The sequence below is a fragment of the Manis javanica genome, chromosome 2 (genome assembly GCF_040802235.1).
Source record: "Manis javanica isolate MJ-LG chromosome 2, MJ_LKY, whole genome shotgun sequence".
Lineage (NCBI taxonomy): Eukaryota > Metazoa > Chordata > Mammalia > Pholidota > Manidae > Manis > Manis javanica.
This window is the reverse complement of record NC_133157.1, coordinates 105,005,321-105,018,964: the sequence shown is the minus strand read 5'-3', so window position 1 is coordinate 105,018,964 and position 13,644 is coordinate 105,005,321. Positions and strand designations below refer to the sequence as shown.

The following is a 13,644-nucleotide window of genomic DNA, read 5'->3' as shown; positions in this document are numbered from 1 at the left end:
CAATATCCCTGATGAATGTAGATGCAAAAATACTTAATAAAATATTAGCAAACTGAATTCAAAAGTATATCAAAAGGATCATACACCATGACCAAGTGGGATTCATCCCAGGGATGCATGGATGGTACAACATTCGAAAATCCATCAACATCATCCACCACATCAACAAAAAGAAGGACAAAAACCACATGATCATCTCCATGATTTGAAAAAGCATTTGACAAAATTCAACATCCATTCATGATAAAAACTCTCAGCAAAATGGGAATAGAGGGCAAGTACCTCAACATAATAAAGGCCATATATGATAAACCCACAGCCAACATTATACTGAACAGCGAGAAGCTGAAAGCTTTTACTCTGAGATTGGAAACTAGACAGGGATGCCCACTCTCCCCACTGCTATTTAACACAGTACTGGAGGTCCTAGCCATGGCAATCAGACAAAACAAAGAAATACAAGGAATCCAGATTGGTAAAGAAGAAATTAAACTGTCACTATTTGCAGATGACATGATATTGTACATAAAAAACCCTAAAGACTCCACCCCAAAACTACTAGAACTTATATCAGAATACAGCAAAGTTGCAGGATTCAAATTAACACACAGAAATCTGTAGCTTTCTTATACACTAACGATGAACCAATAGAAAGAGAAATCAGGAAAACAATTCCATTCACAATTGCATCAAAAACAATAAAATACCTAGGAATAAATCTAACCAAAGAAGTGAATGACCTATACTCTGAAAACTACAAGTCACTCTTTAGAGAAATTAAAGGGGACACTAACAAATGGAAACTCATCCCATGCTCGTGGACAGAATGAATCAATATTGTCAAAATGGCCATCCTGCCCAGAGCAATATACAGATTGGATGCAATCCCTATCAAATTACCAGCAACATTCTTCAATGAACTGGAACAAACAATTCAAAAATTCATATGGAAACACCAAAGACCCCGAATAGCCAAAGCAATCCTGAGAAAGAAGAATAAAGTAGGGGGGATCTCACTCCCCAACTTCAAGCTCTACTATAAAGCCATAGTAATCAAGACAATTTGGTACTGGCACAAGAACAGAGCCACAGACCAGTGGAACAGACTAGAGACTCCAGACATTAACCCAAACATATATGGTCAATTAATATTTGATAAAGGAGCCATGGACATACAATGGCAAAATGACAGTCTCTTCAACAGATGGTGCTGGCAAAACTGGACAGCTACATGTAGGAGAATGAAACTGGACCATTGTCTAACCCCATACACAAAAGTAAATTCAAAATGGATCAAAGACCTGAATGTAAGTCATGAAACCATTAAACTCGTGGAAAAAAACATAGGCAAAAACCTCTTAGACATAAACATGAGTGACTTCTTGAACATATCTCCCCAGGCAAGGAAAACAACAGCAAAAATGAACAAGTGGGACTATATTAAGCTGAAAACCTTCTGTACAGCAAAAGACACCATCAATAGAACAAAAAGGAACTCTATAGTATGGGAGAATATATTTGTAAATGATAGATCCGATAAAGGCTTGACGTCCAAAATATATGAAGAGCTCACATGCCTCAACAAAAATCAAATAATCCAATTAAAAAATGGGCAGAGGAACTGAACAGACAGTTCTCCAAAAACGAAATACAGATGGCCAACAGACACATGAAAAGATGCTCCACATCACTAATTATCAAAGAAATGCAAATTAAAACTACAATGAGATATCACCTCACACCAGTAAGGATGGCTGCCATCCAAAAGACAAACAACAACAAATGTTGGTGAGGCTGTGGAGAAAGGGGAACCCTCCTACACTGCTGGTGGGAATGTAAATTAGTTCAACCATTGTGGAAAGCAGTATGGAGGTTCATCAAAATGCTCAAAACAGACTTACCATTTGACCCAGGAATTCCCTCCTAGGAATTTACCCTAAGAATGCAACAATCAAGTTTGAGAAAAACAGATGCACCCCTATGTTTATTGCAGCACTATTTACAATAGCCAAGAATTGGAAGCAACCTAAATGTCCATCATTAGATGAATGGATAAAGAAGATGTGGTACATATACACAATGGAATACTACTCATCCATAAGAAGAGGGAAAATCCTACCATTTGCAGCAACATGGATGGACCTGGAGGGTATTATGCTCAGTGAAATAAGCCAAGCAGAGAAAGAGAAATACCAAATGATTTCACTCATCTCTGGAGTATAAGAACAAAGGAAAAACTGAAGGAACAAAACAGCAGTGGAATCACAGAACGCAAAAATGGACTAACAGGTACCAAAGGGAAAGGAACTGGGGAGGATTGGTGGGTAGGGAGGGATAAGGGGGGGGAAGAAGAAGAGGGGTGTTAAGATTAGCATGCATGGGGGGGTGGGAGAAAGGGGAGGGCTGTACAAGACAGAGACGACAAGTAGTGATTCTATACCATTTTGCTATGCTGATGGACAGTGACTGTAAAGCGGTTTATAGGGGAGACCTGGTATAGGGGAGGGCCTAGTAAACATAATATTCTTCATGTAAGTGTAGATTAAAGATAACAAAAAAAAAAGGAGAAGGGGGATTACTCCCTGATAGGATAAAACTAACTGTAAATCAACGATTAATCCATGCTTTAAATATCCTTAATTTTGATCACTTAAAGGGTGTCAGATGATCAGCTATGGATGTATACTTTTCTGATAATATTCCTTTCTCTACACAATGGTATAAAGGGCATATCAAAGTGTGAGCAAAGGGTCTGTTTGTATTTATACAGAGGATCAAAGCCTAATTTGGCTACCCAGAAATGAACTAAGATACGATATGATCTAGAACTTTCAACTTCAGCACTCTCTGGAAGACTCATACCAGAAGATGATCATCAAAAAACCTCACCAAAGATCCAGGCGATGCTGCAGTTGTAGCTGCATTCATCCCACTGGTTCCTCGTCTTGCCATTGGAATGAAGGAGATATCTAAGCTGGCCTGTGCATACAGTAAAACAACAAATTTGACTGGATCTATACTGTTGGAACTCAACCAAGAATTAGGAGAAGTGCAAGTTGTAGCGCTCAAAAATCTTACAACTACAGACCATCTACGGTTAAAAGAACATATGGGATGTGAACAGTTCCCAGGAATGGGTTGTTTTAATTTGTCTGATTTCTCTCAGACTGTTCAAGTACAGTTGGACAATATCCATTATACCATAGACAAATTTTCACAAATGCCTAGGGTGCCTAACTGGTTTTCTTGGCTTCACTGGAGATAGCTGGTAATTATAGATCTGCTTTGGTTATATAACTGTATTCCTATTATGTTAATGTGTGTGCACAATTTAATTAGGAGTTTAAAACCTATACATGCTTAAGTTACTCTATAAGAAGATATGCCAAAGAAATAATCAATCTTCCCATGTTTTCTTCCATCTGCTACCTCTATAGCTTTTCTTCTTCCTTTCTAATTACAACCCTTAAATAGAATTCGTGCCTCATATCTAATTCACTGAGTATCATAACTCCTCCAAGTGGTAAAGATACCTCAAGACAAATGCTGGGCATAGAAGCCACAGGGCATAAATCTGCAAAGAAGTAAAAAGCTAAGCTTTTCAAACAATATGGCTTCTCTCTCACTTACCAACTTTACATTTCCCTGTATGGCCCCGGAAGATGACTGGTTAGCCAGAGACGGGTAAGATTTCTCAAGGGTGGAACAACCTAAGACAGGCACAGTCGCAGGAGGGCCATCAGGTGAGAAATTGGGGATCAACAGAGGTGAGGCTTAGAACCTCACCCCCCCCCCATTTTGAGAGAAATCTTCTGCATCTGTGGATGTATTATTGCCCTTGTCTAGCTTGGATTAACACATAGTCTACAGGCACACACCTGATCATCTACATTTGCTCTCTTACAACACTAAACTATGTTTTCTACCTTTATCTTGCATCTACCTAACACTTCAGCATTTTATTTAAAAAAATAATAATAATAATAAAGGGAGAAATGTGGGATTCACATATAAATCAAGTATAAAAATCAAATGAATATTCATATTTGACCTGATTGTTTATAGTTCATAATGAGTGATCAAAACCGAAAGTTTTTGTGATGACTGCCCTTTTACTGTTCACCATGTAAGAACTTATTCAGTATGTAAGAATTTGTTCACCATGTAAGAACTTGTTCGTTATGCTTCAGAAGATTGGAGACTGATGGGAATTAGGCTGGGGGTGGATTAAGGATTGTGCATTGAGCATTGACTCCCCTATACAGAATTTTATTGTTGTTAACAACCATTTGATCAATAAATATGAGAGATGCCCTCTCAAAAAATAAACAAACAAATAAATAAATAAATATTAAACATGTAAAAAAATAGGTCTGACTTCCAATTTAAAATCAATAAGTAACCAGGATGTAATGTATAATAGCATAAGGAATATAGTCAAAATATTGTAACAACTTTGTATGGTGATAGTTGGTAGCTAGAATTATCATGTATATAAATGTTGAATCACTGTGTTGTACACCTGAAACTAATGTAATACTGTGTGTCAACTACCCTTCAATAAAAAATAATTATCTACAAAAAAAATGTTTTAAACTCCCTTGAAATGATAAGATAAATGAAAATGTAAGTGCCTTCACATAATAACAGTAAGCTGACCCTTTGGGAAATGGTTGACTTTCTCAACACATGGTATTCAAAGCTCATTCAAAAGTGTTCATTTAGAATGCAGGTATCAAAGATCATGCAAATGTTCAAGAGAATATTAGAATTTACCAGATGTTCTAATCCAGCTTTGATGTTTCCAGATCCCCTAAAATAGAAGAATGAAAGTTTTAAATACTTGCTAAACCCTTGTCTGCTATGATTTACATTTACCTCAGTGTTTTATAAACCCTAATAGATTTTTCATATACCTTCAGTAGTGTTCACAATAACACTGTTTTTAAGGACAATACAATTTCCATCAAAAGGGAACAATTTATTTAGATCTAATAGTATGTCCACTAAAATTGGTATTGAACCAACAGAAAGAATGTTTCAAATTTTTAAGTCAGTGGAGAACAAAAATAAGTCAAAGTGTATTATTATTTTGCTATTCACACAGTGTCTTTGTTGCACATTAGGTTTTCCACTGTAGTTTGTTTTTCCAACACTTATTATGAAAATGTTCAACATATAGGTTCTATTCACCAGATTCTACAACTGACATTTTGCTTTGCTTTTTTTACATAGCTAAGTAACTAATTCTTTTTCTTTTTCTTTTTTTATATATTATTCTTAGTTGGCAGTTTTTCTTTCAACACTTTAATCAGATTATCCTCTCCTCTGGTCCTCAAGATATCTGCCGAATAATCTGCTCATAGTCTTAAAGAGGTTCCCTTGTATGTGACGTGATTTTTCTCCTCTGCTTTCAAAATTCTCTTTGTGTTTGACAATTTGATTATAATATGTGTCTCAGCATGAAATTTTTTGGATCCCTCTTTTTTGTATACCTTTGGCTTCTTGGATCTGGTTGACCATTTCCTACCCCAAATCTGGGATGTAGTCAGCCATTATTTTTTTGAGTAAGCTTTCTGGGCCTCTCCTTCTCTTCTCCATCTGGTACTCAATGCCTATTTCATCTGCTTGATGGTGTACCATGTCACATTAGCTTTGTTCATTCTTTTTTCTTTTTGATCTTCTGACTGAATTATTTCCAATTGTCATTGAGCCTATTTATCTTGTTTGAACTAATCTGTTGACACCCCTCAAGTGAATTTTTCACATCACTTTTTGTGTTCTTCAGCTCCATGATTTGTTTTGTACATTTTAATATTTTCTTTCTTTGTTGAAATTGTTCATGCTTTGTCCTCTTGACCTCAGTTAGCATCTTTGTGATAGTTGTTTTGAATTTTCTGTGAGGTAAATCATTACCAATTCTTTCTCTCCTTAGAGAGAAGAGTGAGAAGTTGTAGTTCCAGTTGCTCGTTCTGTGTTGAACTGGGGAGGAAGGGAGCTATGTTGCTATCTTTGTTCTCCCTCAGGTGTCTAAACTATCTTGGAACTCTAGGGAGCCCCTTAGGAAAACTTGGGGTGCTGGACATGTGAACCAACCCCTTCCCTCCTCTGGGAGAAGTTGAGAGCTAGAAGGTCTCTTCCCAATTGTATGGTACTATGCTGAGGTCAGGGACTCCAGCAAGAGGTCCCGAATCTACCTACTGGTTTCAGTGATTCTGGTTTTGTGTTCACCTGGGGTGCAAGAGACTTTCTAATAGTTTCTAGATTTTGCAAAAAAGAATTTGAGAATTTCTGCTGAATTGGTGTGTTTGCAGGGGGTCCAATGGCTTCTTACTCTACCATCTTGCTGTTATCACCCTCAACTTGGCTTTTATTTCACTCTTGCTGATAGTTTCATTGTAGGTAAAATTTTAGGTTGGTTATTTTCCCTCAGCATTTTGAAGATGTTTGTCTTCTGGATTCCTTAGTTGTTAATGAAATGCCAACACTCAAACTAGTTTTCATTCCATTGTAATAGCTTCTCTTTATAGCTGTTTTAATATTTTGTCTTTGGTACTTTAAGATTTTTTTGTGTGTCCATTTTCATTAAGCATGTCTTGTATTTTTTGGGCTTGCTGAATCTGAAACTTGGTGTCTCATAAATTTGGACAAACTCCAAGTCATTATTTTTTTTGAATAATTTCTTTGAAAATCCTATTAGATATATATCAGACTTCCTCATTATATCTTCATTCTCTCATAATCCCTTGTTTATATATTCCATTGTTTTTCTCTGAGCTATATTTTGGGTGATTTTTCTCCTCAGATCTTGAGTTACTAATTTCTTTTTAACGGTTTAATCCATTATTTAAACATTCATTTCAGTTTTTAATTTTATTTTTCATTAAAAAAAGTTCCAAATATGCCTAATTTTGATTCTCACATATCAATAGTCTTTAATTTCTTAATTCATGTAAATGAATATTGTATACTATGACGATTCTGACATCTTCAATCTTTGTGTGATTTCTCATTTTAAGCTCATGTTTATTGGAATTTTATCTGTGAGGATGCTGGGTTTAAAGTATACCCCTCGACAGATGACCTGCATTTGCTCCTAGGTGTTTGAGATTACTACCAAGCTACATTTTCAGAATGAGTTTCTTTCTTTCTTTTTTTTTCCTCTAAAGTCACAGAAGTGGTGTGAATTCAGGCTTCAAACCTCTCAACACAGCCCAGCTTGAGCAGAGCTACCAGGGCCGCTCCTTCCTGAGACGCCACTCGGTCGGTGCCAACCCTTCCCGTCGGTGGCCAGGAACCGAGCAAAGGGTCGTCCTGCTGTTTGAAGTTGTCAGAACACACATCTCACCCCCCAAGCCCGTCAGTAACCGAGTCAGTCGGCGCCTTAAGTTTGGGTTGCGAACACCTGAGCGCACTCCAGGAGGGCCTCCCTTTCCCCTGGCTGCTCTCCGGTCCGCCCCGCACTGCTCGCACCCCCCCGCCCCGCTCCTCCGCCGGAGGGGATCACCGCAGCCCCCGCACCCGCCCGGCCGCGAAAGCCGGTCCTCCCGCCTTACCTCCGCCAGGTAGAGGTGGAGGAGACAGCGTGGAGAACTGGAGACCGGAGGGGAAGCAGCAGAGCAGCCAGTGGGGCAAGTAGTGTAGGTGAGAGGGCGGCCGGAGCAGGGGCAGAGAGCCGCCGAGCTAGAGCGGCGGCGCAGAGGGCGGTCCTGAGCGCGGCCCACAGGAGGCAGGGGAAGAGGCAGAGGCTCTGGTAACTCAGCCGGCGCTCGCGGTGCAGGAGCAGCCGCCGCGGCTGTAGGCAGGCAAAGGCGAAGAGCGCGGCGAAGAGCAGGGCGGGCAGGATGCCCAGCGCCAACTGCACCAAGCCCGGCACCGCGGCACCTGAGGCAGCAGCAACGGGGCCTCCGCGTCCGCCGCTGGGCGTCCAGGGCTCGCGGGCGGGCGCGGGACCCGGCACGGACACCCGCACCAGGGGCCAGAGCGGCGGGCGGGAGCACGCGCGAAGGAAGGGGCCGGACTCCGAGCCGCCGTGGAGGGGAAAAACGCTTCCCCCTCACCGCCCTCCCACCCCAACCTCCAACCCCAGGAAGCGCCGAGACAAGACCCGGATCCCCGAGCGGAGAAGCCGCGGCTGCCGGGACCCCGCCTCCTTTCCCAGCCCTCTCCCCGGGGGTCTCGGCTCCTCCCGCTGCGGCCCCGTTGGGTAGCTGCAGAAAACAACTTTGGGCTGTAACTAATTCTTAACAAATTTTTTTCCTGGCAATTTTATTAACTTAGTGCACACCACAAATCAAGACTGTTATAATATTAAAAAATAAAATATCAACAAAGAAAACACAAACACTGAGTTATGATATATTTTAAGTATTTAATTTCTTGCTTTTCATTGTGTAAAAAACTGCTGATATAACTAAAAATACAAATAAAATGCTTAAGTAGCAAAGATAATTTAAGTATACATGTGGTGAATTATGGCAAACAGTTGGATTCTTTTCCTTGATTTCACTCTACACTAATATATTAGTGACAATGGACTTTGGTTTTTCTCACTCTGACCAAGTAGTACTTTAATTCCATCATAAATACCAAACCTAACCTTTTTAAACATGAAACTACACTTCTACCACATTGTAGAAAGTAATTACGAAACATCCAACAACAGTACTACATTCATGTTTCATCTTTGCCCCACACCTTTCTTTCTCCGAAACTGCCCCAACTTTCTTCTCTATTTCTATCTCTAATTTTCTTTGCCAAAAATACACTTATCTCTGTTCCTTTATTTTGCCGTACAATTTTCCAAATGTCCCTCTCTCTTTTCCCTTCAAATCTGCTGCTTGAGAATTATACTCATGGCCTCCAATCTTTCCTCTTACTGCCCAGGCTAGCTTACTAAGAATAAATTCTAACTCTACTGATTAGCATCATCTTTAACTGTTCTCTTCTCTACTCTATTTCTGGTAATCTTAATAATATTATATTTCAATACTTGAAAATCTAAGGGTTTCTGAAGCAGCATCTCATCATCATACACAAAAGGTCTGAAAGAAGCATGAATGTCCACACAAAGTGGGATAAACAAGACTACAAGCAGCTTCATTTCAGGGTTAGTTTTGCTGGCAAAAGAGTTTGCCACAAACTTAGGGAAAATCTCCCAATTTTCTGAGCTATTTTCATTTTGGAATCAAGGATAAGAAACTGTTCTTTAAAAATAAAAAAGGTTGGTTAGGCTATTGCTTTGTTATGCTTTCTAAGTGATTCTTTAAATTAAATGATGTTATGAAATATGCATTTTGAATGGTACTCTGAAAAGAAAACCAGGCACCATCCGTGGCATATGCCCTTTCCTCCACTACCAAATGTAAACAAGTGTGATTCACCACAGGGTCTTGGGCTCTCCAACATCCTTCATTATCATTTAGACTTCACCGCTTCTTTCTATCTTCAGAGTTACTACCTTATTTTATGCTATCATCTTTTCTATGCTAGATTACTGCAAAGCCTCTTTTTACTGTGTATCAATGGCTCCTGCTTTGGCCGAAGTTGATTTATCCTCCATAATACAGCAAGATCTGTCTAAAATGTAAGCTTGATCATGTCAATTCTCTTTTTTAAATTCACAATATCCTACTCATTCCCTTTGTTATCGACCAGTAAGTGACTGACATCTAACTGTCATGAAGATAAGCTTGGGTGGAGAGTCAGTAGCAACAGCTCAAGTATCTGAATGGTCCTACCCAACCCCATACCATCTCCATACCACACAAAGAGCAAAGCAACTGTAACAGTGAATGCTTGTTTGGGACAGAAGTAATAGGAGTTATGTGTATGTGGTGGTAGAGTGTTTTCTTTTTTTTTTGCCTTGTATTGTTTTTGAAGAAGTAGAAAGATAATGAAAAAAGTGGTTGAGACAGGAGTACAAGACTAGTAGCTTTGTACTCTAGTTTTTAAACTAATCTAGAAGTGCAAGCCAGATCCTACATTTTAACCCATCTCCTTAGATTAAAATGACTAGCCAAAGCAGCTGAATGTTAGGAAATAAAAGAGAAGCCCATGAGGAAAATTTTAAGACCTTTGAGGTATGTCAACACAGTAGGAGAAAAACAACAAACAGAGTGGCCTCATCCAGAGGAAACAGAAATGACCAAAGCAGGAATATAACATAAGCATAACGTCTTCAAAGATAGGGAAGTTTCAGAAGTTAAATGCAAAAAAGCAGTTATGAAAAAAATCAATGTGAGATAGTAGGAAAAATACAATAGTTTGAAATAAAAGTACTCAGAGGATGGATTGAAAGCACAACAGCTATAGACCAAGAATACATTTATGCACATTTTAATTTATATATTTATTGTACTTATGTAAATGCAAATTTTTATTTAAATTAGTAAGCTGGAACACTGGGTATAATTCTCCCAGAAGGCATTCCTAGGAAACATGAAAAGATAGAACAGATGAGATAAAATTAAGAATAGGAGTAGAATATGTGCACATCTATACAACCAGAAGAAACCTAGAAGGAAAGCAAAGACAAAATAGAAGAAAAGAAATATTTGAAGAAATAATGACAAAAATCTCCCAGATACAGAAATATTCAAATCTTAGATAGAAAGGTTACATAGAGCAGTTAACAGGACAGTTAAGGAAAAATCCACTGCAAAGCATAATAGGAGGATAATTAAGACTGTTATAGATGAAGGAAAAGTAAAAGTTTCCAGGGTTAAAAAAAAGCATGCCCATCCTTAAAGAAAGAGTAACACAGCCATCAGACTTTTCAACATTAATACTGGACAATGGGAGTATTAACTTTCAAGATAAAGTGTTAGAGGAAAAGGACTATGAACCTAGAACTTACATACAACTAGTAAACTAGTATTTAAACTGAACAAAAAAAAGAAATTCTCAGCTGGAATTTCAAGAAATTCACCACACAGAGAGACATTATTTGAAAGAAGTTTGGAGGAATGTAATGCAGTAAGAGGAGAAATAAATTCAAGAAGGAACACAATAAAGCAAGTAAAGGTTGGCTCAGAAAGTGGTTAATCATTGTAATCTAAGTAATCAATGACTAAAAAGAAAACTAAAGAAATGTCACCCATAACGATCTGGAATTAAAATGCCAGAGAATATTTGCAGATTGGGTAAGAAAAAAAATCCAGCATGTGTCATCTACAAGAGACACATAAAACAAAAAGATTTAGAGAGATTTCAAAAAGAGATAGTAAAAGATATGCAGGCAAACATGAACCAAAAGAAAGCAGGGTGGTAAATTTAATAACAAAATATATTTAAGCTCCTCCTCATCCCCCCCAAAATATGTACTTCTCACATATGTGCGTGTGCACACACACATACACACACACGACACAGGAGAAAAAGAAGGACATTCTATTCTAGTAAAAAATATAACAGGTCAAGAAGTTTTTGCTTATATTCAGAAGGTTCACATATTCATAAAGTTTAATATGCATCATAGATTAGGACATCAATGTTTCATAGATTAGGACACAAGTTCTCCATGAAAATCAGTTTTCTTTAGTTTTACTTTGGGTAGAAAGAAAAGGAAAAGTCCTCATACCAAAACAACACAGCTAAAGCATCCTGAGTGCATAAATACTATACAAGATACATGATATAATCCTGGTTCTAGAATCAGAATACCTAAAGTCAAATTTAAGCTCTACTACAAAAATGGCTGCATGAGCTTGGGTAATAACCCAACTAATCTGAAGCCCAGACTGTTCACCCATGATGTGAAGATACTGTAACACTTCCTTACGTAATACACAAGGTTGCTGAGAAAAAATAAGCAAGATAATGTATATGAAGATACACAATAAATTGTAATGTGCTACAGAAATCTGTTATGATAGATATTTACATACAAAAATCTCAAAGTGGTTCCAAAAGTCTTAAGAAATTTTTAAGAATAGAGAGGCAAGATCCAAGACATTGAGAGAGGATTCTTGCAACAAATGGTATGAAGCCTGTCCTCTATAGTGGTCTGTCTCTTGGGCTGTCCCTGTCATGACTTCATCAATATCTGTGCAACTCCTTTTGCCCTGTGCTGAAAGCAGGCTTAATTCAGTTATAGGTCTCAAAATGGATAGGTCTTGAAGTGGAAAATGGGAAGAAATTATTGGCAAATGAATAAAGATTTGTATCAAACTAACACACAGGAGTACATCAGGTCTTTTTAAAATCATTCCCTATCTTAAATCTTCTGGCAACCATGAGCTTCCCTTCTCTTCATGCAGTACATCGATTTCTGAATTAGACTGCAATATTAAATAATTAGTATACTTGCTATGATGTTTTGTATTAGTTGAATATTAGGTTATCAATCAAAATCCACTTGGTTTAACATAATAATATTGAAAAAGTGCCAAGGGCTATTCATCCAATTTGTAGTTGAGGCAGCTCAGATAGTAATGTTGGTATAACATGAGGCTCTCAAGGAAATGCAGTGGTGTACCATGTATGAGACAGACATTTTGAACTAACTGGGACAAGGCTGAGGTTGTCCTAAATAAACATTGTGGTACCTGTCAGTTCCAATGATTCCTTCTAGCAGGAATATGCCATGCATCAATCTTACCATGGCAGGCAAGAAAAAAATTAATATAAAAATAATTTACCTTTGTGGCTAACAGATTTCACTGTTTTGCCAAAGGAAACATGTTCGAAATCTAGAAACTGTTGCTATGATAAGGCTTGTATTCCCTGAAGAAATTTCTAAATAAATAGACTAAAGTCTTACTAAAAAGATATCAGTCAGCTTTCTTTTTTTTTTAACATGAGGACAATATTACACCAAAGTGATCATTCAGGTTTTATAATGGCTAAGGGAATCATGTCAAGGAACCCCAATTAATAATGGTATTTACTTTGAAAAAAAAAAACTATTCTTTCTGATGATGGCATTCTCCTTTACTCCCAGTATTTTTTATTTAAACTTGTCAAACTATTAGCTTAGAAAAAATTTTTTACTTACTTGCTTCTCCCCATAAAAGTAAATTATTTTTCTCTTCATTCCCTATTATATCAATCTAAAGTTGATTGTGGATTTACTATACAATTAATATATGACAACAAATTAAATGAAAGACATCCAAAAGAAAAGTGACTTTTTTGCATGGGGAGTAGAAAAGTAACAAAATGTAGATACTAAAACAATTTCACAGAGCACAACAAAAATCCAGTGAGTGTTTAGTTATAAAATACTCAAGACACCAGAATGTAGGTAAGTAACTAAAGTATCATTAACATACCAATTCATTGACAAAGTCTTTAAGAAATAGAAGATTAAATATATTTAAAAAATAAAACTGTTTTACCTGTAGCACAATATGATTGCAAATAATATGATTAGAAGGTATGCCAACTGAAACAAAGGGATCACTGTCATAGAAGTTGCCTCAAATTCCAGTTGTCTGGAAAGTAGACCACCTGCCATGAAAATAATTTCAGGTAAATAACTTTTAATTCCAATATTTGTGTGTGAGTTACAAACACTACTGAAACACAATAGATCATTGATTGAAACATGTTAAAATTCAGTAAAAGATCAAAATACATGAATTATAATTTTAGAATTAAGACAATAAGATAGATTTGCTTCTTCCCAAAAATTTCTGGTAT

General features: G+C 37.5%; 1 protein-coding gene across 1 annotated transcript in view; it reads right to left on the bottom strand.

Moving 5' to 3' along the window:
• LOC118974032 (uncharacterized) overlaps positions 1-13,644 on the bottom strand; it is a 53,417-nt gene that overhangs the window by 30,204 nt on the left and 9,569 nt on the right. The window contains exons 2-5 of the mRNA XM_073220170.1: positions 8,085-8,210; positions 7,557-8,048; positions 4,777-4,813; positions 2,890-2,979 (exon numbers count right to left, since the gene is read on the bottom strand). Coding sequence (XP_073076271.1) covers positions 2,890-2,979; positions 4,777-4,813; positions 7,557-8,048; positions 8,085-8,210 — 745 coding nt within the window. The remainder of the gene's footprint in view (positions 1-2,889; positions 2,980-4,776; positions 4,814-7,556; positions 8,049-8,084; positions 8,211-13,644) is intronic.